The sequence below is a fragment of the Anguilla rostrata genome, chromosome 7 (assembly GCF_018555375.3).
Source record: "Anguilla rostrata isolate EN2019 chromosome 7, ASM1855537v3, whole genome shotgun sequence".
NCBI classification, from domain to species: Eukaryota; Metazoa; Chordata; class Actinopteri; order Anguilliformes; family Anguillidae; genus Anguilla; species Anguilla rostrata.
In genome coordinates, this window is record NC_057939.1 from 11,294,847 (window position 1) to 11,318,447 (window position 23,601).

Genomic DNA, 23,601 nt, shown 5'->3' on the forward strand with positions numbered 1-23,601 from the left:
CCATCTGCTAAACCGCGGCAACGTGGTGAGGGCTTCTGAAAGCTCACACTCGATGGAAATCGCAAGCTGATAATCCAGCATTCCTCATCCTTACAACGTAAAGAGCTTGACTCAGCGCATGTGGACACTGAAGGGTTAAAGAAGCTTGACATCAAGCTGCACTGTGCGGGAAAGGACGTGCTTAACCCTGGGCAAGGTGCTTAACCTGAACCGCTTCAGTAAATATCCAGTTTTACAAATGAAGAAGAGACGCAATGTCCTTGGTGACAAGTGCAGCTGACAAAGTCGTCTGCTTAGCAAACGAACGGAGTGAACATCCATCTGGCCAACGGTCTTATTAGTCTAAAAAAAAATAAAGATGAACAACCGCCGCATTGGAGTGCAGCGAGCGCGTTGACTGACGCTTCAAAGAAAGTCAGAAACGGACACCATTGGCTAAATCAAGCTACGACTGCAGCTGACCTGATTTTGGGCCTATGTACGCCCTTGTGAGACACGGTTCAGCAGCACTGCCGGGTTCAGGCAATGCCGGGACTATTAACGCACACAGGGGCAACAACGTCGGTGTTCACATGCAGTTACATGATGTCAGCCAGCCTGCAGGTGAGGCGATAATTAACGAGCGAATATGCATAGAAAGCAAAGAAACGAAAGAAAGTGGCGCAGAGGAATGGGAAGGTTACTGCTATTGTGAAGGCAGCGGTCCTGGGTTCCCTCCCCACACAGCGAGCTTACATCAGTGTTAAGAAAAGACCTTTTTCTGTTATTAAAAATTCATGAGCACTTTGGGTCTGCAGCGGAAAAAACATGAGAAAATAAGGGTCTCCGTGAGTGAGGAGGCTTATCGGAGCGAGCAGCGAGCAGCGGCCTGCGAGCCGCCAAGGACAGCTCTGCACAAACACGGACGTTACAAAAAAAGCGCCCCTCTCCGCTAAAAAATACATTTAAATGGCTAAAATAAATTCTGATAAACAGCTCACGTTCCCAAGCTGCGAAAAAACCAGCCAGCAAAGCGTCGGAAACACAACAGCGGTACACAATACGGCTTCTGAAATTTCAATAAAATAGTTTTCAAAGATAAAAATGTCAAGTGATTTGGCCGATTTAGACGAATATGAGTCCATGTATCCTTTTCACCATCTATATCTCTGCTGTGGAAACGCACCTTGAATCACAGTCTTCAGAATGTAGTCACTCTCTGTGGACACCAAAGGGAATTTCTTAACAACTTTTGCCTGAAATGAAGCAAAAATATCAAGCAAAGAGGCAAAACAGAAAGTTAGGTATCTCCAATAAAGTACTTATATTTACATTTGCTTTGATGACTTGCATCTAATACAGACTTAACAAATAAGCAGTAGACAATGACACCAAATCCAACAGGATAAACTGCCGCCATGTTGGAACACACACACACACACGCACACGCAATAACACGCATGCAGAGAGAAAAGGTTCCCACAGACCCATGTCGCAAAATTCACAGTATTTTTTATTTTCTTTCGGTTGTTTTGATATTTTGAATTTTCTTGGGCCTGCTTAACTGGTTGATAAATGAAAGCACATTGTTGATCTGCATCCCTGTTATGGAAACAGACCTCAGGCAGATTAATTCTGTCAACAGCAGGCATCTATTACATCTAACTGCGGTACACTTTGGCCTAAACATAGAGAATCCAATTTAAGACCCATCTTGCATATTTTTGCTTCTGTATGCTTCTGCTATACAGAAACGAAAGGCCACAAAACTCAAAATGGGAGCAGAACAGGGGAATTAGGGCTGTGATGACTACGTTGCGGTTTCAAACAAAGTAACTTTTTCACTAAGGTTTTGGCTGAAGTAGCTGTTCTTGGTCAGAAAAAGAAAACAACTAGATAGAACGGTGACACATTTTTAAAAGTAGCTACACATTATGCAAAGAGCTGCAAAAAACCAACTAAATTTTATAGGTTTTATTATTCAAAGATAAAAACAAATGGCATTTAAAGGAGTAAATGGCATGTAGCTAACAGTATCACAAGGATAAAAGAGGAGAGAGGGAGCGAGAGAGAGAGAAAAAGTACCTGTAGTCTCAAGCACTGACCTTCACAAACGTGTCTGAACCAGAAGAGGAGAGGCTCAGGTGTGGAATGGGAACCCTCTGGAGGTGAGAGGGAACCGGAGTCCCAGGGTCAATGACCACACAGATAGGCATGATACCTGGGACAGGAAGCAGAGATAGGAACTCCATTACCGCTTAAGAACTCCAATACCCATGAAGCAATGCCTAAGGCAAGAAAGACACAGTGGAGATATGGAAAAGCCGCTTATATTTAAAAGTAAATGCACTCATACGAAACCTACACTCAACATTTTCCATTAAAAAAAGGACTCCTGGCAGCAAATCTGGAGAGTTTTCTCACTTCAGCTTTCATGTTAAAAGAAAACTTCTTTCACAAATTATTATTATTATTTCTTTTTTGATACTATCGGCAGATGACAATCCAAACACCACAGCACAATAAGTATAGTGCTCAGCTTGGCGCGACAGCACTCCAAATATTTATACTAATCAAACTAGTTACAAAGGGTGGAACTCATCAGTATCGATCATCTATACATGGCTCTTTCCATCAAGCAAGTTGGTGTCAATACAATGCTCCAAATCTTCTAAACATTATCTCGAAAGAGTGTGTACACAGAAATTTCCCTTGCCTCAAGCTCCCATAGTTCATTGAAAAGTAATTAGCTGTGATGACTATGAGACGCTGGTGAAAACCTTGATGGGAATCGCATTAAAAAGTCGAATCGGAAGACAAGTTAGTGTGAGCGTGACAGAAATGTATAACTTACAAAATCAAATTAAGCTGTATTTGGTTATATTACTACAACAAACACAATGTACCGCTTAAGAATTGAAACAAGTGCTGTGACTTACTCGCTTAAAAAACAGGTGTACATAGCCTAGATAAAAAACTATTCTGTAAAATATTTAAAATATCACATTCATGAAATATAAACAACAGCATACTGAAACAGAACAATAACACTGCTGGTGTGCAGCTGTGAAACTGATGAATTGGAAATGTACAAATTCAATTAGCAAATGTTTAATTAAATGCATTACCCACAGATGGTCATGTTTCTATAAATTATAGCATTTAAGTATAAGAGGGAAGAAAAAAAAAAAAGAAGAAATGTGGGAAATGCTCGGGGAAGACGAAAAGCAGAGGAAAAGGAGAAAATGAGGCAGGCTCTTCCTCTCAGCCGTGGATGACGGCCCCCGTCGGGCTGCTGGGGAGCCATTTTCCCCTGTGCCACCTGTTGGAGACACGCACCGCGGAGCCACACACGCCCAACAGCTGCGCACACACTCGCTCACTCAGTCTGTGAGTCAGCCAGGCCTCCAGGGGCACTGTTCCCCGTAAGAGCCAGGGGGAGGAACCAGCCGAGCGAGACGCAGCCGCCGCCGTAATTCGCGAGGGGGGGTTCTCGGAAATTCAGCGGATCTGCCAAGCATAAAAACGGGACGGGTAAAAAAAGCGCAAAGTGAGGAGAGAAGTTGGCCTTTAAGGAGGGGACGCCGCGCGGCTCTCTCTCTCTCCGGGGCCCTGTCGGGAGGAGGCAGCCTCTGCCCCGGCGTCCCCCCAGAGGGACGTGCGGCGGGGACGGCTCGGCTGAGTGACGGCGCACGCCTGAATGCCGCGCTCCGCCCCGCGGCACGCGCCCCGACTTCCCCCGCGAAAAATGTCAGGGCCCCGGCGCCCCGCGGAGGGGCGGGAGGCCGCCCGTCGCTCCCGGCGACGCGAGCGCCCGGCCCCGCTCGTTACCCGGCGGCCTCTAATTAAGCGCGACCTCGCCGCGGCGCGATACGGGGCGGCGCGCGGCGGGCAGCGCCCGCTCGCGGTGTTCCGCTTCCTCGGGACGCCTAACGAGCACGCCGAGCGCCAGAGCTGTCCCGCGCTTCCCTTTCCGTCGTTTTTATGTTTTTTTTGTTTTTTTTTCCACGGTTCGTAACGAAGATTAATGCTACCCCGTTACCGTGGAGAAATAATAAATAACCTCTGCCAGAAAGAAGAGGAAAAAAGCACCGTGTTCACAGAGAAATATTCCAGGCCAACGCGCGAACGTGTTGATTTCATAATCGACATTTATAAGACGAATGGCTCAAAGCCCCGAGCTGCAGAGTCGTAATTAATTGGCATCTGAGATTTCGACAGACAGAAGAAAACCAAACAAAAAAAAACTGTCATCCGCGGATTGTTCATTCCTTTCAGTGGTTTTAGTTTGTTTAGCCGTTTTACTTTCCAGACACAAATATACGCGTGTTCTTTGATTGATAATGGCAGAATGAGAGAGAGAGCTAGAGGCTCGATGATCAGGAAGAACAGCAAGCAGGGCTTTCTCAAGCAGCCGAAGAGCATTAACCCGTCACCAAAAGCCCTGGCCTCTGCTACAACGCTCTTCCAAGCACCTTAGCTCTGCCTCACAGCCGTGATGACCAACAAACGGGATGCTGCAGCGTGCCTATCGAGGTGGATCCGTATTTTCACTGCGATACCTGAGAGAGGTTCCCTGACATTTGGCAAAAGTCATGTGGCCAGGCTAAACACCACTCAGCCACGCTAGAACGCACTCCCAGGGCTGCATGGTGCCGTGGGCGCGTGTACCCGGTGCAGATGCGATGATGACACGCGCGTGTGGGCGGACGCTCCGCTGGAGGTCCCGGTCCCGGCCCCTCCGGTAGGGATCGAGATCCGTGAACCTTCCTGCAGCTGCGCCATCTTCTCGCCAGCGTGTAGGCACATAAAGGGGTGCCGCCGGGAGGGGGGGGGGGGTGGGTGCGGGGGGGGGGTGCACGCAGACCCCGCTGTGACTTAACGGCGAGTGGAAATCCCTTTCCTGGCCTCATTGCTATTCCACTCACTGCCTGCGCAGAAAAGGAAAATCTCTGCTCCTCAGAAGTGGATCGCTGGCTCCTCCAGCACAGATGTGCCCCTGCTCTTAACCTGGAGGGCCGCAGCTATCTGAGCCACTCCTTAAATCACCATCAGGTACATAAAACACACAGCCAATGAGCAGCCATTTTGACTAATCAACCTCAACAATGCGTCCAGTAAAGGTTCCCAAACTCTCGGGTGCAGGGGCATAAAAGCACAGCACGGGACTGCGAGCAGAACCGAGCCAGAGCAGGCAGGGAGGGAGGGTAGGCGCAAGGGAATTTAACATTAAGCACCACTTTTTAATCTGAACTCGGCACGCAGGGCCCCGGGAAGGGCCCGGAGGCGGGGCGGAATTCACCGGAACGCAGAACGCCGGGTGCTCCGCCCCCTCGGCGCGCGGGCCAGCGTGCTGGCGGCCGAGCGAACCCGCGATCGCGCGGCGCGTGGCGGGATTCTGTTACGAGCGATGAGGGGGGTCGGCTTTCTTAAGCAGCAGAGAGCGGCTGCCAACCGGCCGAGGCTCGATAAGAACACGGGCGTGCTGGCTTCTATCACTCAACCCAGGCCCAGCCCCGCCCCCACCCCAGCCCCCCGCCTCCGCCCTTCCCTCAGCATTCCGCCTCACAGCACCACCGACTGCTATGAAGGTGTAAACCCCAAACAGGCTGTAGCAGTCCGCGCACACACCCTATGACACATTTTTTAAAAATGGGATGGGGGAATTTTTGCATTTTCTCCAGGTCTCTCTCTCTCTCTCTTTCTCTCTCGCTCTCTCTCTGTGCTATCACACACACACAAACATTCATGTCATTTAATTCTTCAGAAGATTACAGAATCTATGCAATTCTAATCTTGCGCCGTGTGGGCTTTGGATCCTGCATACCATTATGTACAAATGCAGACACACATACAAATACATATAAACATATATAAACACACACACACACAAGCACGCACCACACACACACACACACACACACACACACACGCACAAAACTAGCCTTCCATAGTCTGCTTTTCCACCCTCCTGGGGCTTCATGCTGCGGTGGAAACACAGTTCAAACTAAACTAATTAATCCTGGGGAAGAAACCAGGTGTTAATCACAAGGGTTTCACTGCAAGGAGGAAATATAGCTACTCAGACTGAGAGGAGAGAGGAAGTTTTCCACAGCTTAAAACCCACAGTTTCATCAACAAAACAGGCCTTTCCTGCAGACCACAACAAACATCCCAACAACATAAGTTGTGAAGGTACAATGTAGAGGGAAAAGAAAGTAAAAAACACACTTAATATAACTCACAAGGAGTTGTTTTGCTAAATGCTTTGCAGAATCTTCCCATTCTGAACCAGCTCCATTCTAATCATTGCACTCAGGAGCACTGTTGGGCAGCTGGAATTAAGCACTACATGTGAGTGTCACCATCTCCACAACATCCTTAGCAATGAATAACCCGTGAATATTCACACAGCGTGCACACAAACACTCACACGGTAGCGTTTCCAGGTCAACCTAACAGCCATTCTTTATTTGCGAGCAAAAATAGCCAAGCTACTCTGCAAAATCAACATTTTCCTTACAGCTGTGAATAAGAAACTGAAAAACTGCAACACCGTGCGTCTTTTTCCCCCAAATACAACTAATTTGTAGACACTGTATACACAACTGGATTTCTGTGATCCTTGTGTCTTTTAATAAGATACATTACCATTATGTTTAAATTCGATTATACTTTTTCTCACATTTCTCAGAAATCTCTCTAGCGTCACAAGCCATACTCCATTTCACATACAGGGGGACAGACAGACACCGATATGGTGAAAAAAAACAGTTGCACATTTCATTAAGAATAGATCATGTGGCTAATGATTTGCCTTTCATTCAGTAACATCCTGTTATGTTGTCAGGAACATGCCAGCAATGGGCTATATTTTGGTGAGCTTGGGGGAGATGTGTTTGGCTCTATGGCATACTGGGGACTTCCAGCGCAGAGATCAGCCTGCAGGGTTGGCCTGGGAAAACACACCTGTCTGGTGTAAAGGCAGCCTCATCTAGGTCTCCTGTGGCTGCTAGAGGCCATGCAGCCTCTGTTAAAGTCCAACAATTATTACAACAACTATTTTTAACTGCTTTTGACCTTCTTACCCCTTGTATTTTCTTTTAAACACAAACATTCTGCAGGAATACAGTATGGAGATCTATGGGTGGGGGAGGAGAGGGTGGGCGGTCACCACCAGGAGATTGTTAGCATGTTGCGATATCTTAAGTTTCAATAAAAATTTGATCACAAAAAAAGAAGCCATGCATCTGTGGAGAACCTGCAGGGCCGAGGCCGAGGCGGAGCAGGGAGTTACTTCAGCCCCACCTCCACGCTCAGGGGCAGCCGAAAAGGGAGGTGGATCCCACCTCTGGAGCCCCGCTTCAACAGGAGATGACATCACCAGTATACAGACCCAGCACCTGCGCAGTAAATTCACACCCATGCTAACGGACCAGCCAAGACAGGCCGCAGCCACCCACCATTCTAAGCAGATGCTTTGCAGACAGAAAAAAAACAAAACAAAGACAGCTCTTTTATAGCTTCAGAGTTTTACAGCAAGGCAAAAATTTGCTCAAGTGCGCACGCGTGTGTGTGAAAGCACGCCACTAGTGAATGACACCCTTTTCGAAGTTGACTTGATAGCTACTCAAATGATCAAAACCACCGATTCAGCTCCGAGAATAAAAACGCAGGCTGCCCACAGGCGTGAGATCCACAGATCTACAGTGAGAAGCCACAGCAAGGTGCCCGCTCTGATTTCTCATCCCGCCCTCCCAGCAAAAAAGCCGCCGCGTTGCTTTAGCATTGGCCTTTCAACGAGGGCTCTTCACACGCGTGCGAGCGGCGAGCTGCGTGCAGTACCCTGGCCCCGGCTGCTCGCTGTGAGGAGGGAGCCCGCGAGGAACCTTCTGATGCACGCTCGCAGCGGCAGGCGCCTCCAGCTCTCTCCGTGAAACCCGGACCCCGCGGGTCTGCCGGGGCCGGCCTCCGCAGGACGTCCCGGACATGAGAGCCAAGCCTCCGACCGCGTCAAACCCCTGGTCCGCTATTTCTCAACACACGCAGAGAGCACAGTGTGAGTTTGTGTGTGTGCGCGTGTGTGTGTGCGTGTGCAGAAGCCAAAAACGGACACGGCTGAGGGCATTCCTAAACCAAATTTACAACGAGTGCCGCTCTTGCTTCGAGGTAGAGACAAGGCGCATCGTCTGAGAAACATGGCGCCTGACAGAGAGAGCGCATGAGAGAATTAGCGTCCGAGACATCCCTGGGTACTTGCTCGTCCAGTAGGACAGAGGGGGTAGAGAGAGCAGAGGACAGGTGAAGGTGTGTCCCACTTTGGTTGCGGTTTGGCGAGTTTGTCATCCTCATCCTTCATAGCCTCATAGGAACGGAGGGTTCTCTGACGCAAACGAAGGACTACAGCCCGTCGAATGAGAGCGTGGAAACCAACGGCGAATGAAAAGGCCTAGCCCAACTTTACACAACATGGATCAAATGGATCAAAGACGTTGAACTTGGAGTCAGAGGTCAGTTTGGTCCTTAATGTGATCCGGACATTCGGAAATGTCCGCTGAGAGTGTGACTGTGGGGCGTGGGGGCTGAGGTCACGGTCACAGGACTCTTTCGAGGAAGAAAAACGTAGATGAAAGAAAGACATTCTCCCCTCAGGGATGCATGACCTCCCCGGTCCCAGCAGCAGGGGTCATAAGGAGGGAAGAGCAGAGCCCTGCTTCCTGTTCGTCATGGGGGTCATGGAGTAACGTCAGCAAATCCATGACCCCCCCCCCCCCTTAACCGCCTCACGCAAAAAATGCAAAAACAATGTAAGAAGTTGTTCTGTATTGCCCTTGGGTTTGAATTTACATTGCATTCCACTCTATTTTGTTTGCAACAATGGCCCTGGGAAGAACAGCGTTTTTACCTTTTGTGGTTAGTTAATTAGTTTCATTAATGCAATCAGCCATGTGACCAGCTGCTGAGGCTGCCACCCTACGGTTCACAAACCCTGCGTCTGAAGGGCGTGAAGTAAGAACCTAAACAACAGCCTAATGAATAGACCTAATCTAGCAAGAGGGAAAACAGAACATTAGAAAGAGAAACATTCATAAATATGAGTATAAAGGCAGCTAGAAAAGCATTAGTCTAACAAAAGAATGGCTTGAAATGATGGCCCAATAACAGCATAAAGCATCGCATCTATTAGTTTACAGACTAATGGCTGGTTAAAAAAAGTCATCCAATTTCTTGAGCTAATTTTCCGGAAAAGAAAAATAGCGCTGTAAGGAAATGATGGAAGAATCCCCCCCCCCACCACCACCGTTCGACATGAAATAAAGCAAACACAGCACAGATGAAGCACATCTGCGCTCCAGACATTAAATAAAGAAATCATGTTTGTGTCTGCCATTTGCAGACTGATCAATGTCCCGCAGCAGCACAGTGTTGTGTGGCATTAAAATGCCAGGTTGCTACTGAATATTCATGAGCTGCACCGTGTTGGGACTGCACAGTGAAGGGAGTGGGGGGGGGGGAGTGAAAACAAAAAGTGGGCGTGGCAAGAGCAGAAAAGGGCGGAGTCCAAAAGGCAGAGCCGATACAACGGCATTGATGAGTTGGGTTCAGTCGAGCTGGAAGGCCAGAAGTAGGAACAGGGAGGTTTTGGCACCAGAACAGGAAGTGGCGATTTTTCAGGAGTTCACCCTGACCGCGGTCGGCCTTTTGCGTTCCTCCGGACCGCCACTCCAGGGTCACCCAGAAGCGAGCGCCGCCGCGGGCGTGACGCACAGAGATCCGCGAAATCTCCGGTGTCTTTGATCTCTTCAAAGACCACCGAGGAGCTCATTCTTTGTTCACGAGTTGTTTCTGAAAAACAAACGCGAGTCCTTCCCCCCGTCACGCGGCGGCCGGCTATCTCCTGGCTGCAGAAGCACGGATCCTCGAACAGTCGGAGGACTGCTGATGAGCGAGGGCGAGCTGCCCCCGTTCAAACTGGCAGACAGTAAGACGGAGAGCGCCAATAAACACAGCGCCAGAGCCAGCTCACCGCGGGGCAGGGGATTCAATCCGCGTGAGAAACTCCTTCATCCCCCGCTCTTTCTCCATCTCCTGGCCCTCCCGGATCCCTCGTTCCCTTCTTTTAATGCTAATTTCGGTCCCGTCAACACGTTGCCGGACGTTGTTTTTTCGACAGGCGAAGGCACGGTAGGACGGTAGCATGCACGGCGCTTCAGTTTCTCTTCTTTCTGGGTCGTGCGCCGCCGCGCCGGTGCGAAAAGGCAGCCATTTTGGCTCCGCTGGCAGACTGGCGTGCGACTGCGCGTAGACCGCGCGAGGATCTTTCCCAGGGTTCCCCGAGCTCTGGGTGAGTCACCGCCGCAGCACACTGCAACACAGAACACGTACACAACGCGCAAACAGGTCTCAACACGGGTCGAACAAGCAGAAACAAAAGGCCCGCTCATGCTTTGCGAGCGCAGAGACATATTCTGCCTGCTTTTTTTTTTTTTCTCCTCCTCCCTTCATCTTTGGCGGGAGGCTGGAGACCGTGACAGTGAAGGATGAGAAGACCCCGGTGGCGGAGCAAATCACATTCTGCCGGATGCGAGCGGAATGCCAATCGCGGAGCCGGGGAGCGGGGATTTCACCGCATCGCGGAATTTCTCTGAAGTGCCGAGTCCACGCGGGGGAAGCGATCTTATTCGCCGAAGCTCTTCATCGCTGAGATAGGAGCCTGTGCCCATCAAATCAAGCATTAGCATTGAGAAGGCCCGATCTGGCCTGACAGGAGACATAAGGGACTGAGTCCATTACTACGGCAACACCCTGGCTCTTTGCTTCCTTCAGGATCACATGACTCTACCGCCACAACCCATCTCTCCTGCCTTGGTGCAGGTTGGATACACCTGAAAGGAGCCCAGCCTGGGCTCCTTCCACACATCCAATTTCAGGCTGGCCCTCAGGGGCCAAATTCATTCGGTGCAAAGTAGCATAAGAAAGTCTGTTTACTGCACTCCAGCCCTTTCTAGCCCTGCAGTGCATCTCAGTAAATTACCGCTGACAATTCATGCAAATACATAAATGACTAAATAAAGAAATAAATAAAGATTTTTTCATTATAAGCTAAGAACCAAAGATCAAACTTAGTGAACCACCTCAAAATATGTTACGCTTGAGTTGGCTGCAAGAAATTCCGCTTCTTGATAAGATCCCCGGGTCAACGCCATTTACTGTAAGCAGTAGGTTACACTCAAAACTCAAGTCCAACCACTCTCATTAGTTTGCACAGTGAAATACACAAAAAAAAATAAAACTGGGTCGATTAAAATGTAGATAATGGCCACAAACCCAAAATATTTTATCCGCCTGTTCAGGCTGCAGTGAACATAATCATCATCATCATCGTCTTCATCATATCCACTCAGCGGACAATCACCTCCAAGGAAACGGACAAACCAATTCATTTACAAGGCTGTGTACAGTGCCGTGAAAAAGTAGCCTACTTCCTGATTTCCTCTGTTATCGCATACTTGTCATACTGAATCGTTTCAGATCTGTAGACAAAATGTAATATTGGGCAAAGAGAAACTGTGTAAACACAAAGCACTTTCTTTTTTAGATTTAAAATACTTTTTTAGGGCACTGTATTTTCTGGCATAATCCAAGCAACAGTGAGTGCCCCACCTAAATCCATTTTGAAGGACCTCCATTACTATTTCGGCAGAAGTGCAACCACTGCAAATTAAATGAATGAGAGAAAAGTCTATGTTCCAGGCCAAGGGGGATTTGGTGTGCAGTATAACAAAACAAGGGGACGAGAGCAGCACCACCATCCCACACAAATGCCGCCACATCTACTTAAAAAACTCAAAGGAGGAAGTACAAGAAAAGTAGAAGCTCATCTAGCTATACAGCAACAGTCAGATGGTAGAGAGTGGGGGAAAAAAACTAAGTTCACTACTGCTAATGTGGGAGTTAGCAGGAAGAAATCCACAACTTTAAATCACTTAAGCATTAAATCACAGTGGATTTGGCTCTTAAGAGGTTAGCTGAGTTAATGCACGTCTGCAAAAATCACAGATTCTAAAGCAGTTTTTTTTTTTTATGAAATTTCGCTACCAACGGAGATACAAAATAAAACGACAAGAGAATGTAGTAGAGTAACATTTATCACAGTAGCATTAAAAAATGACAATTTGGAAGATTTTTCGCAAGAGCCAAATATTAAACACCCATTCCGCAGTCACGGAGCGATGGAAGGGACGCTGAGAAGCAGAGCGTGCACACCCTCGGGCAGGCTCACAGAGCCGTTCTCAACTTCTTCATTATCCCGGCCCCCGATAGCAACGGTCGGCGGTATCTAAATTTGTCTTCCACTTTCATGGGTTACTGGCAGACGCCTCCGGGAGAAATTAACCTTAGATATCCATGAATAAACGTCTGATGCGGCTGACACCAGATTCAGACGCTATGAAAATAAGAGAGGCTCGCAGGGGTACAGCGGGTCCGGCCGAAGCGCTAGGCTACGGGTTGGTCGATGACACGCGCCGCCATTCAGGATGGAAGCCCCGACCACACCGCGCAAAAAAGTCCCACAATACCCACAATTCCCCACGGTCAGGCCTGCCAGGCCGAGTTTGAGAGTGAAGCGTCACGTAAAAAGGCTCCACTTGTCTACTGTTGAGCCAACTTCACGCTAGAGCCCTTCCGTATACAACCGCAGTACTTTGATAGCAAATCACCTGTGATAACCCAGCTAGTAACCATGACCACATCCCTTTCTACTGATGGGGGATGGGGGTTAGAAGGCGCTAAGAAAGTAAGACTGAAGCATTGCTGAGGCCTGGAACTGGCTGTAGAAAAGCACTGCTAGGCACTACAGTAGCTCGCCACGCACAGGCGTAGCCAGAAAAATGTGCCCAGCGACACAGTTAGTGATAACACTGCCTTTTGAAAGAGATTGAGGATCATTCAACAGGGCTTCGCCCTATTTCACAGTGCCAGATCAGCTCCTCTGGTCAAACGCACACATGTGGACTGACTGAGCGTGAAATATGGACTGCAGGGTGAAAAGAAGATTTCTGAAACAAAAACCAAAACCGAATTTTTGATAATGGTGGAAGCTTAGCAACCTTATAACCTTAAACATTAATATTCCATTGACAAAGTATTCTTTGTACTTAACTTGATGTAAACTAGTGTGTGCCTTTTGTTCGTTTTGTTTTTCATTATTTTAGCTAAAGCAGACAAAAAACGTGAAATCAATCTCAGATATCTTCATTCTATGAAAAATCATCTAATGTAGCCTGATCTCTTAGATATATTTAAGGATTTACTGTGAACAAAATAAGGTTATACTGCCACATCAGACACCTTCCACAAGCACACGGAAGGGAGCTGTTGACAGGCCTATGTGATCCCAAGCAAAGTTGTTAAGCATTTTTAATCACAAATAACAGGTTCAAGAACCTTATCGGTACGAAGGAGAGTTCTCTGCATCACCCTGTTTGTAATTAACAAGTCATCGCTAATTTCCACAGATAACGAGATCCAGACAGCCTCTGGGAACAAAACGGAGTTTCGTAATTGGCGGAATAATTCATAGGGACCCCAGCAAGACGGACTTTGGTTCTTTTTTTGGGGGGGTTTTAAGATGCACAGGCACTCACACATACGAATAATTTAAGGACGTGTCATCGCGACGCCGCCCCGGGGAGAAGGTGTCTCTCGTCCCAAAATCCAATTCGCACCGCAGCGCGGCACTTATTAACGCAGGTAAGGCCCGGCAGGCGTTCGCCGCCACGAACACCGTACCGGGAGAGCCCTCGGCCGCTCAGCGAGATTTCGGACGCGCGGCGGCGAAGGCAGAGTCCTGGCTCTCCTTGCCGAGGCCCATGGCAGCATGAGAAAGGTGCGGCGGCCTGCTCAACACTGCTCACCCGTACGGCACAGTGGCGGCCCCTGAACACACTCGACGCAGCGCAGGCCGCACGGTGTGTTAATGCGACGCGAGCGCACTCTGCCTGGTGTACGCGCGCGCCTCCGTGTCTTTCTCAGGACGCTCGCTGCGGTGGAAGAGGAGATATTCTCGCCTTCGAAAGGGGATTTTCAAAGACGTGTCAGGAGTGCGCCTTTGAAAAATGTGAGACTGGGAGCTGGGCGCGTTGAGCACTGGCTTTCCCAGAGTTCCAGGGGCACAGACCTGCAGTGCTGGCTGGATGCCATTTCCCACAAAACTTCCTTCCAAAAAACTCTCCACATTATACCACTGTGATACACAGGTGAGTACACAAACAATCTGCAAGCAAGGTAAACTTCAGCTTCCTTCAAGCTCAAAATTATTTAAGGGGCTGAAAATAGCCTTGTCTGAAAGTGCTGGTTTCTAGAATATTCAAACTGGATAATCAAACAAATTTTTAGGAGATTTTCTTTCTCGACATCTCTCAGTCGCTCTGACACAGCTGATGTGTGGTCAGACTCAAAATGGTAGATGTGCATCCCCATACACTTTGTCAGTAGTTGAGCCTCTTCATAACAAAGCGCATTGAGGTCCTATCCACCACCGTCATCATCATCATTATTGATACAGAAATCCTGGAAAAGTCCAGCTAATGACAACATGAAGACAGAGACATCAAAGCATTCTTACATCTTCCGAAACATTCCCACAATGGTTCCCGCTGGGGGGAACGGCAGCTTATCCTTCGTAGCGACGGAGAACGTTTGTTTTGAGAACACAAACATTTGAAACTTGTCCAGAGAATCCCCTTGATCTCCTTTTCCATTCCGTACAGGATTTGACACGCTAGCGGGGTTTTTTAAAAAGCACTTCGCGAGAAGACACACAAACAATAAGCCGTACGAAATCTCCCTTCGGCGTCGGAGAGCGTAAACGTGAGCATTAAGGAATGCTAAGCGATGGGACAATGAAGGCATCGGACGCAGAACAAGGCCTTCCTTTCAGGAGGCTCGCCCGGAGGGACTTGTCAGAAACATAAACCGTCTTCCCTTCCTGTTTACGCTCCGAAAACATTTTTTTTTTTGTTGTTGTTGTTGTATGTCCCCCCCCCCCCCACTGCAGGGTTCCGGTCTCACAAAGGGACCCTGAAATAGGTGTAGAAACGGCTCCTCCGACGCGGCCTTGCCGGGGGGAGAGAGAGAGGGGCCACTGTGCTCCACCGACGCCGACGCCGCTGCCGCTTCGGGTGGGAGCCTCGCGGGGTACCGTCCCGCCCCGGCGGCTCCGGGGGGCTCGGGAACGCTGCTCTCCCGCCTCTGCCGTTTGTCTTTGGGCCGCGCTTCGCCACGGTTAGTCCTCCCTCGCCTCCTTCCTTCTGTGCTTTGAAAAGATGACGGGGGGGGGGGGGGAGGTATGGGGGAGTATTTTCGCCTTCTTCCTCTGCACCAGCAAATTGGGTTACACGGACAGATTCCAGCGCCCGGAACACGGCCTGCGCCAGTTGGTTAGCGGGACTCTCTCCGGGGGGAAATTTTGTGAAGAAATTACCGCCAGAGCCTCACCCAAAACCGCCGAGCTCACCCTTCCCAAAGACGTCAGGACATCGCGGAGTGTGATCTACAAGTGCAATCCCTTCCCAAGAGAGCACATTAAACAAACTTTTACCGGCAAAGGAAGATAAAATATGGCACTGGGGACCCGACATAAATATTCCTGAGCCCCTCTGCCAGGCACTACTGCTCTAAATTGCAGCCGTTGGACCATGGCGGAAAAAAGGAAAAAACACACAGTGAATTAATTAGCTTGTGATATGGATGAATATATATGTATACACACACACACGGACGCGCACACAAACATATATAAACAAAAAAAAAACATTCGGAATGTGAGGCAGGAGAAAATAAGCGTGTAATTAAATCCAAATCGGCCGGGTTCTCACACTCATAATTCACAGAGCTGCCACGTTCTTTCTGGACCAAAATCATTTTTAAAGATTCATGCTGTGATTCTACTACCGTAATTACCAGGGCTCTGTCATGAAGACATTTATTTGAGAGCGGGAGATGAAGGCGTGACACTTTCCATTGTTCATTCCGCTCCAATTACGACTTCAAATGGAGAAAAACCAGATTTGGTTAAAAAAAAAAAAAACTCACACGTGCGCATTCGAGAAAAGTAAGAGTGATAGGGGAAATGGAGGCATTAGTCATTTTAACTCATTACATTAGATTCCCATACATCGTATCCGGGCATTTGGAAAATGGCTGAATATGGGAGTGACTGGGGGGGGGGGGGGGGGGTCATGGGCATATTCTCATGCAGTAGCGCTAACAAGTAAAGAAAATAATGTTTTGTATAATCATAATTAAGGTTATTATAAGTTTGTCTTTTCCATTCATTTTTCTTCCTATATTATTTTTGAATTTCATGTCCAGCTTTCTTTGGTTTCTGTGAGTTAGGCTAGTTTTTATTTAGTTTGCATTCTGGAGATCCATGCCTGCGCACGACTCAATGCAGAGCACAGGCAGTAAAAACCACCAGTACAGGGTTCTGAGCCTGTCACAAGGGACCGCATCCAGCAGGCACAGCCTGTAAGCAGGCACAGTCTGTGGGAAAGGCTCTTTGGTGATGTCACAAAAAGGAAGAACACTACAGTGGTTCTAGAACAGGGGCGTCAAACTCCAGTCCTGGAGGGCTGCAGTGTCTCCTGGTATTTGCGGTTATTTTTCAATCAGCAGCTATTTAAGACGGCGAGAACAAGGTATACTGAATCTTTAGCCAATCAATGACTTTCTGAAACACACAGAAATACAGCAGACACTGCGTCCCTCCAGCACTGTAGTTTGACACAGCAGCCCTCCAGGAGTAGAGTGTGTTCTGGAGCATTCCCAACTTTCCAGACTAACTCGCCAAACAGTTCCAACAGTCTTTATCAGTGGCTTATTGGGGAGTCTATATGCAATAACAAAAGGTTCAATACAAGCATCTACAGGACATCTCATATTGCAGTGAACAACGGAGGCGTAAATATGTTTTCACCTTTTTAAAACGCTGAGAATGCTTGAAAAGCTCAATAAAACTCAATTCCATTCACTAGATAAAGCCCAGAATCAAGTACTCTGTCTGTCTCTGTCTCTCTCTCTCCCTCTTCTCTCTCTCTCACACACACACACACACACACAGACACAGACACACACACACACACACACACACACACACACACACACACACACAGACACACACACACAGACACACACACACACACACACAGACACACACACACACAACCTCTTTAAACCACCTTCTCCAGGGGAACAACATGATGCTGCATGTAAGATCTGGTAAGCCTGCTATCTAATCCGCACTTGTGTCCTTCAGTTCCCGTGCAGAGGTTGCTGCCCAATACAGAGTTACTGAAGCTGCATCAAATACAACACGATGCTTCCAGACAGCCATTTAATGCTCCCAGAAACACAGGCACGCCAAAAGGCCTTTCTCTTGTGGAAAACGCTGAGAGAATCCTAGCAGGGGATGAAGGAGGTGCGCGTGGTCACACAGGGTGAAAAAAGAGGTCTTCTGGCAGTGCTGTAGCAATGAATCACTGCAAGATTTTAACTCCAACAGCAGTTGCACAAATCCATTCAAAATCTCATATAGCATTAGCACAGATAAATACGATTTATCATTGCCAATACAGATTTATAAATACGATTCATCATTCCCAAGTAATCTGCTGCAGCTTAACAACTGAAAAAAAAAACTGCATTCAAAAGGAAGAAAAAAAAAACAGTTGACGCCAAAGCGTGTTTACACAAACCCCCGTGGGACACGGACCCAACAAACCAGCATTTAACGGGTTAAACAAATGGCAGTTTAATCCAGCGAAGTGAACCTACAGGGCTCTTGCCATATATAAAACCACACATCACGCTATAAGTACCAGGGGATATCGCTGAAACATTTCTCTTTTTTTAATGTGCGTGATTTATTAGCACCGCTAATCAGAGGCTCGCTAAAACCGCTCGAGGCTTCGCAGTGTTGTTTTTTTTTTCCCCAGACTTAAATGCCGCTCTTCGATAAAGGCGAGATCGTTCCGGCCTGCCGTAACGGCGATGCTGGGCGGCGCTTCCTCTCCCGCGGCGTTCCGTCCCGTGCGGCCGCGGGGGGCGCCGTTACGCGGCCGCCACTCGGGCGGCGGGCCGCCATGGAGGAAACGCTGCGCCGCTCGCTCGGGGTTAGCATCCCCTTCCCCGGAAACCGCGATCTGCTACGCGGCTTGCTCGGGGTTAATATCCCCTTCCCCAAAAGCCATGATCTGCTGAGCGGCATGCCCGGGGTTAGCATCCCCTTCCCCGGAAACCGCGATCTGCCACGTGTCTCTCGGGGGTTTATATCCCCTTCCCCAAAAACCACAATCTGCGCGGCTTACTCAAGGTTAATATCCCCTTCCCCGAAAGCCACGGATCTGTTGCACGGTTCGCTTCGGGTGAACATCCCCGTCCCCAAAAGCCGCGTTCTCTCTTCCTGTGCGGTCCCCTGCCGCCTCCGTCACGGCGCGGGCCGCCACCTGCCACCCGCCCCCGGGGATGGCGGGGGACGGGAGGAGGAGGACGGGGGTGCTGATTTTAGGGGGGGGGGGATTGGCGCGCAGGGAAGCGGAAAGCGCAATTACCCCAGCGCAGCGGCCGCGCGGAGTTGTTTTGAGAGCCGCCGATACCGCCGCGCACACCCCCCCCCCTCCCCCAACCTGGAGGGAAAGCTCCCGCCCTGCCCTCATGGAGCTCTCCACCACGACAGGGCGGTCGCCCGCGGCGACACTCCCCGCCCTGCCAATCAACCACCACCAGCGGTTAGGGATAATTAATCCACAAAGATAAATGAGGACAAACGACTATTTTTATACCCAAAAAACAGTGAAAACATTTGTTTATGCATTAGGCAAGACAAATTTTGGATAGTCTCCCAATACTCCGTGCTAATTATCATAAAAACAGTGAAACCCTGAAAATAAATAATAACAGCAGCAGCGAAGAAGAGTGGGAAGAAACAGAAGAAGAGTGTGTGAAGGCCCTGTATAAGCAAGTAGTTTTACTTAACCAAAAGTGGAAGAGCTTGTGGAAGAGCCCGCAGGAATGAATGAACAGTTTATCTCAGAAGCGTTACAGGACTATGAGAGGACGAGTGGCTTGGGCCTCAAACCCAGAAGTTCTCAGCTTATGCAAAGCGTCTGCACAATCCCCCCTGCCGGCACGGCACGCGAGCGCTCCAGCGAAACGCGCCCAGCCGCTAGACGTGTCCTTTCCCAAAACACCACTACCCAGAATCCTCGGCCCAGGCGCCAGCACCGCTGAAGCTCATCGGACTGCAGCAGGGGTCGGTCGCTCGCTGATGGTAATGTGTGTGCCCTGACAGGCGTGAGTGGCAGGGGGCAGGTTGGTTTGTGACTCTCCTGTTGGTCTGAACTACGGTTCTCTCCTCTGTATTCACCACACTCTCGGCCTGCAGTAAAGCCTGAATGGATGTGCTTCACTAAATCTGCTTACTGCCATTCCAGGGAGAGGCAAAGCCAGTTATCCAGAGGGAAACGGCGTCACAATCACGTTTACCATGATCACGCAATCATCTTTCATCCAGGTGACCCTCTCCAGCCGCTGGTGCGGAACCACAGGGATGCGCACAGAGTAAAGCATGCAGGAACACTGCAGGTTCAGCTGCAGGACGCGCAAGGACTCGACACAAAGGGCAGCCTCCGCTACACCTGCCCCGCGTGTCCGTAGCTAATCGCAATCAGGCCAGACCTCGGCGCAGCATCCCCGCAGGGCGGACTTCGCAGGCTGAGAACGAAACGCTTCACACCTCCGCAGCTTTCCGCACAGCCGGTACCAGAGTGCGCGCTCCGAATGCCACCGCTGGCTCCGCAGGGGTCATGGTCTGAGCCGACCCGGGGGGGGGGGGTTGGGGGCTCGCTCCCCGGGGTCACGGCTTGAGTTGACCCTCAGCTCTCTCTCCAGCCGGTGTGAGGCGTGAAGACACCTGGGGTGACAGCTGCGCCCTGAAGCGAGATAATGTATGCAAGAGTGCCCACCAATCACCAACCCGAGTGCCGACCAATCGCCAGTGCGAGTGCCTCACCTGTCCAATGAGCACGCAGGCGTCTCTCGTTTAATAATGGAAGAGGGAGGTAAGCAAAACACCTGCTGGTAATAAGTGGCACCTGTGAATGCACACACCAGTCAAGCACGCGGCTGGACGAAGGCAAGCAAACCTACCGCAACAAGGCAGGCCTGACATACAGCTTTTAATATGCGTGCAGGGTTCGGCAGGTAGGAAACACTGCAGGAAGAGAGCGCACAGGGAGATCTGCAGGAAATCCAGGTTTATGGGCCTTGTTGATTTGCAATCCTGCCATGGCAATTTCCTAGACTTTTTTTTTTTACCTTTCAGTTGCTCATCTTACATTTGCACGATCAAGGATAGGAAAACACCCGTGCTGATCGAGTGGCGAGGACGTGTGTACTCCGTACCGGATTGAGTCGGATGCAAATGCACCGTTTCCCTCAGACCGGTCGTAACGCTCTGGCGGTGTAATTGGACTTCAGCGGGAGCGGTTACCTCCCCCGTCGCCGTCGCCCTCGTAATTCACTGCAAGAGGGCCGTAAAAAAAAAAACAAAGGTACGAGCCGCATTGATCGATTGATCGGGCCTATTAAAAGTCCGTGTTTACAGGGCGATTGATTGGACTGCTGCCCGGCCCGCTGCGGCGGGGTTTAGCCGCGGCGGCGGCGGTTGGCTCCTCTCTCAGGCGGCGGTAAAAACCTTTTATCCGGCGTGAAAGCGCGGGGGAGAGCGGGCCACGGGGGAGACGCCTGATTGACGAGCGCGGCCTCTCCGCGGCCAGCTCGAGCAGCCATACCGCGCGCGCGCGCACACACACACATACACACACATACACACCATGCTCATACGCCCGTTTCATTTATTTATAAATTAATTTTTTTTACTGAAACCAACCGGTCCTAGAAGCAGCCGTGCTGTCGAGTGAACAGCTACTGCAGTAACGAGACTACACCACGCCTGACCCAGCCATCAGGCAGTACTGCTTCACTTCTCCTTTTTAAAGTGAATTGCATTGCCTTATGCACAAATGAACCTTGCTCATAATCTTTATCCTCTCCATTTACACATCTGGATTTTTACTGAAGACATTCAGGCTAAATGCTGCTCTTCCTCGGGGATTCAAGCCGAGCACTAGCAGGGATTTGACCCACCTCATTAAAAGTCCAGCATCTACATCACCTAAGTACCGAGGAGAGAGATCTGGCCTATCAGATGAAAAAAAAAAATGTGGTTTTTCACCAAGGTGACATTCTAGGCTACCCCTGACTGGATTTCAGCCTGCACCACGTCCATCAACAGGTGTGTGACTGGAGCTGGGACACCGTTCTGCCTGGCCGCTACGTTTCCTCTGTCCGCAGGTCTGTGATGGCACCTTAACAGCGATATGGTCACTGCAAGGGCTGGCCAATATACCACAAAGATAATCACTGAATGCAATAACGCTCACCATATACGTTGCCACCATATGGTGCATTATCGTTCTTTTCCTCTTTAATTATGCTTGGATGTGGTGGTAAGCAACCATGCTTCAAAGGCCGCATTAAACATCCCTGAAGAAAAAATATGTAGGGACTGTTATCTACTGGGAGTTGATAAGGAGGGGTGAGCTCAGGCTTAATGAGGTACAAATGAAAGGAAGGTCGAATGACAAGAAAGCCCTGATAGCAACCAAAAGACAACCTGTGATACCAGGACACCCTACACCAAAACAGCACCCACTTTTTTACAAGGTTAGGTCTTTAAATTCTTTTTTATAAAATAGATAGCGACAAAGGTCTCTTTTTAAAAGGAGACCTGGTCCAAATTGGGGCAATTGACTGGAAAAAATAGTTCCTGAAAACTATGGCCATTTCCTTAATTTTATTTGTTCCGCAAAATAAACCGAAGCACTGAGCGTGCGGCGATTTAACGAAGAGCCGAGCTCCGATTTCAGAGACGGGGCAGATAAACTTGAGAAACCGCGGCGGAACGTGCGCTGTTTTGATTCCCGCGGTAATTCTCAGCCCGCCGCGGTTAAAAGGAAGACGACGCACTGCGGGGATTCAGCTCGCCCTCCTTTATTTGTCCCCGGAGTTGTTGTTGTGCTACCGATGCCACCCCCCCCCCCCCCCACAGACGGGGCTCAGCGTCCCGTGATCGAATCGAGCAGATTACGTGCGGCTAAAAAAGACGGCGGGAACAGCGAGCGCCGGCGGGCCCGTCACGCCGACATCGCAGCCGCTAACGGAGCGCCGCTTCACGCCCATTTCCCCTTCTTGCATGAGTAAATCCCTGTCTTTTTTTTCTTCTTCTTTCTTTTTTTTCTTGGGAGAGAGAGATAGAAAGAGGCAAGAGATTGGGACACGATTAGGCTTTCTGAAAGGCAAAGTACAGGGTGTTTAGGAATAAACAGCACGGCGTGAATACGGGTTGGAGTCCTTGCTCGCAGAACTGTTTCAAATTGCATTTGTTTGTATGGCATGCCTTCCTGTTGCAGACGAGCACAGTCTGTACGTATTAGAGGTAAAGTCCTCTCGTCAGCCGTTTCAGCTCAGAACATGTCCTTGGTTGCAACAGGTCGTTCAAGGGAAGAAAATCATGACCAAAAAAAACAAATTAAAAAAACAGCTAGCCATTAAAATTCAGGACAGAAACATCCATAAAGAGCATACTGCTATGTTCATTTTTGATTAGCCAAAGTACCTAACAATTTCCAGCCTGATTAGGCTATTCTGCCCGTGCAAGGCCGGCACACCGGGAAAAACATACGGCTGGCTAATATTCTTGTGCCTTTCTAAGTCCTTATACCCTCAAAGCCTCCAGGAAAAAGTTAATTAACTGGTGTAATTACGGCGCCTTCATAAGGCTAATTATGTCTCTAGATTGGGCCCAAAGTACATAGTAGTAATTCAGGTGCTGCTGTGACTTTGTAAGCTATTTCTGTGTAGCTCCGTCTAATCCACTTTTAACAGGCTGACATATCTTCAACGAGAGGGTTTCTGAAACGGCACATTACGAAGACATGTTCCATACTGATAGTGCCTGAAGACGCCAGGTATTACAATGGAAAGTCAAAACTGAAGAGGAAATCCTCTATGATTAGCATTACATTATTACAATTTGTAGTCATTTTGTATTTTCTATTATTTATTCATTTTTTATACTGGGTGACTTAAACCATCATATATTCACATGCAGTTCATTTAAGCAGAGACACAAGTCCCGTCCATGAAACACAGCCTGTTCAGTTCTATTTTTCACATTGTTTTACACTGTTTGCTTAGCAAAATCCAAGATAAAGCTTACAAACACCCTGTGTAATACCCAGCTTTAAAGTAGGATATTTTACAACGTATTTGTTTGACAGATGCTTTTAGCCAGCCCAACTTGTGTGCACTAGGCAAAACTACAATCAGTGCCACGATGAAGGTGTTTCAAGACCTGGAAAAAAGTCTTACTAAATTGAATACCATGCTGCTGTCACAATACTGTTCATTTTTGTTTTATTTTTATTTTTGAAGGGATGAAAGCAAAGAATATGGGGGGGGGGGGGTTCCTCTTCTCCTTTGAGCAGCTGTACCCTC

General features: G+C 49.0%; 1 protein-coding gene across 6 annotated transcripts in view; it reads right to left on the bottom strand.

Annotated features, from left to right (window-relative positions):
• The window catches only part of pot1 (protection of telomeres 1 homolog), a 67,740-nt gene that overhangs the window by 42,573 nt on the left and 1,566 nt on the right, over nucleotides 1-23,601 (bottom strand). For 5 of the 6 annotated variants that reach the window (XM_064342796.1, XM_064342795.1, XM_064342794.1 and 2 more), the window contains exons 2-3: nucleotides 2,085-2,200; nucleotides 1,166-1,235 (exon numbers count right to left, since the gene is read on the bottom strand). In XM_064342796.1, the coding sequence (XP_064198866.1) occupies nucleotides 1,166-1,235; nucleotides 2,085-2,200 (186 nt within the window). Of the gene's footprint in view, nucleotides 1-1,165; nucleotides 1,236-2,084; nucleotides 2,201-3,362; nucleotides 3,490-23,601 lie in introns of those variants that run through there. The other variant, XM_064342798.1, reaches the window with a different exon arrangement.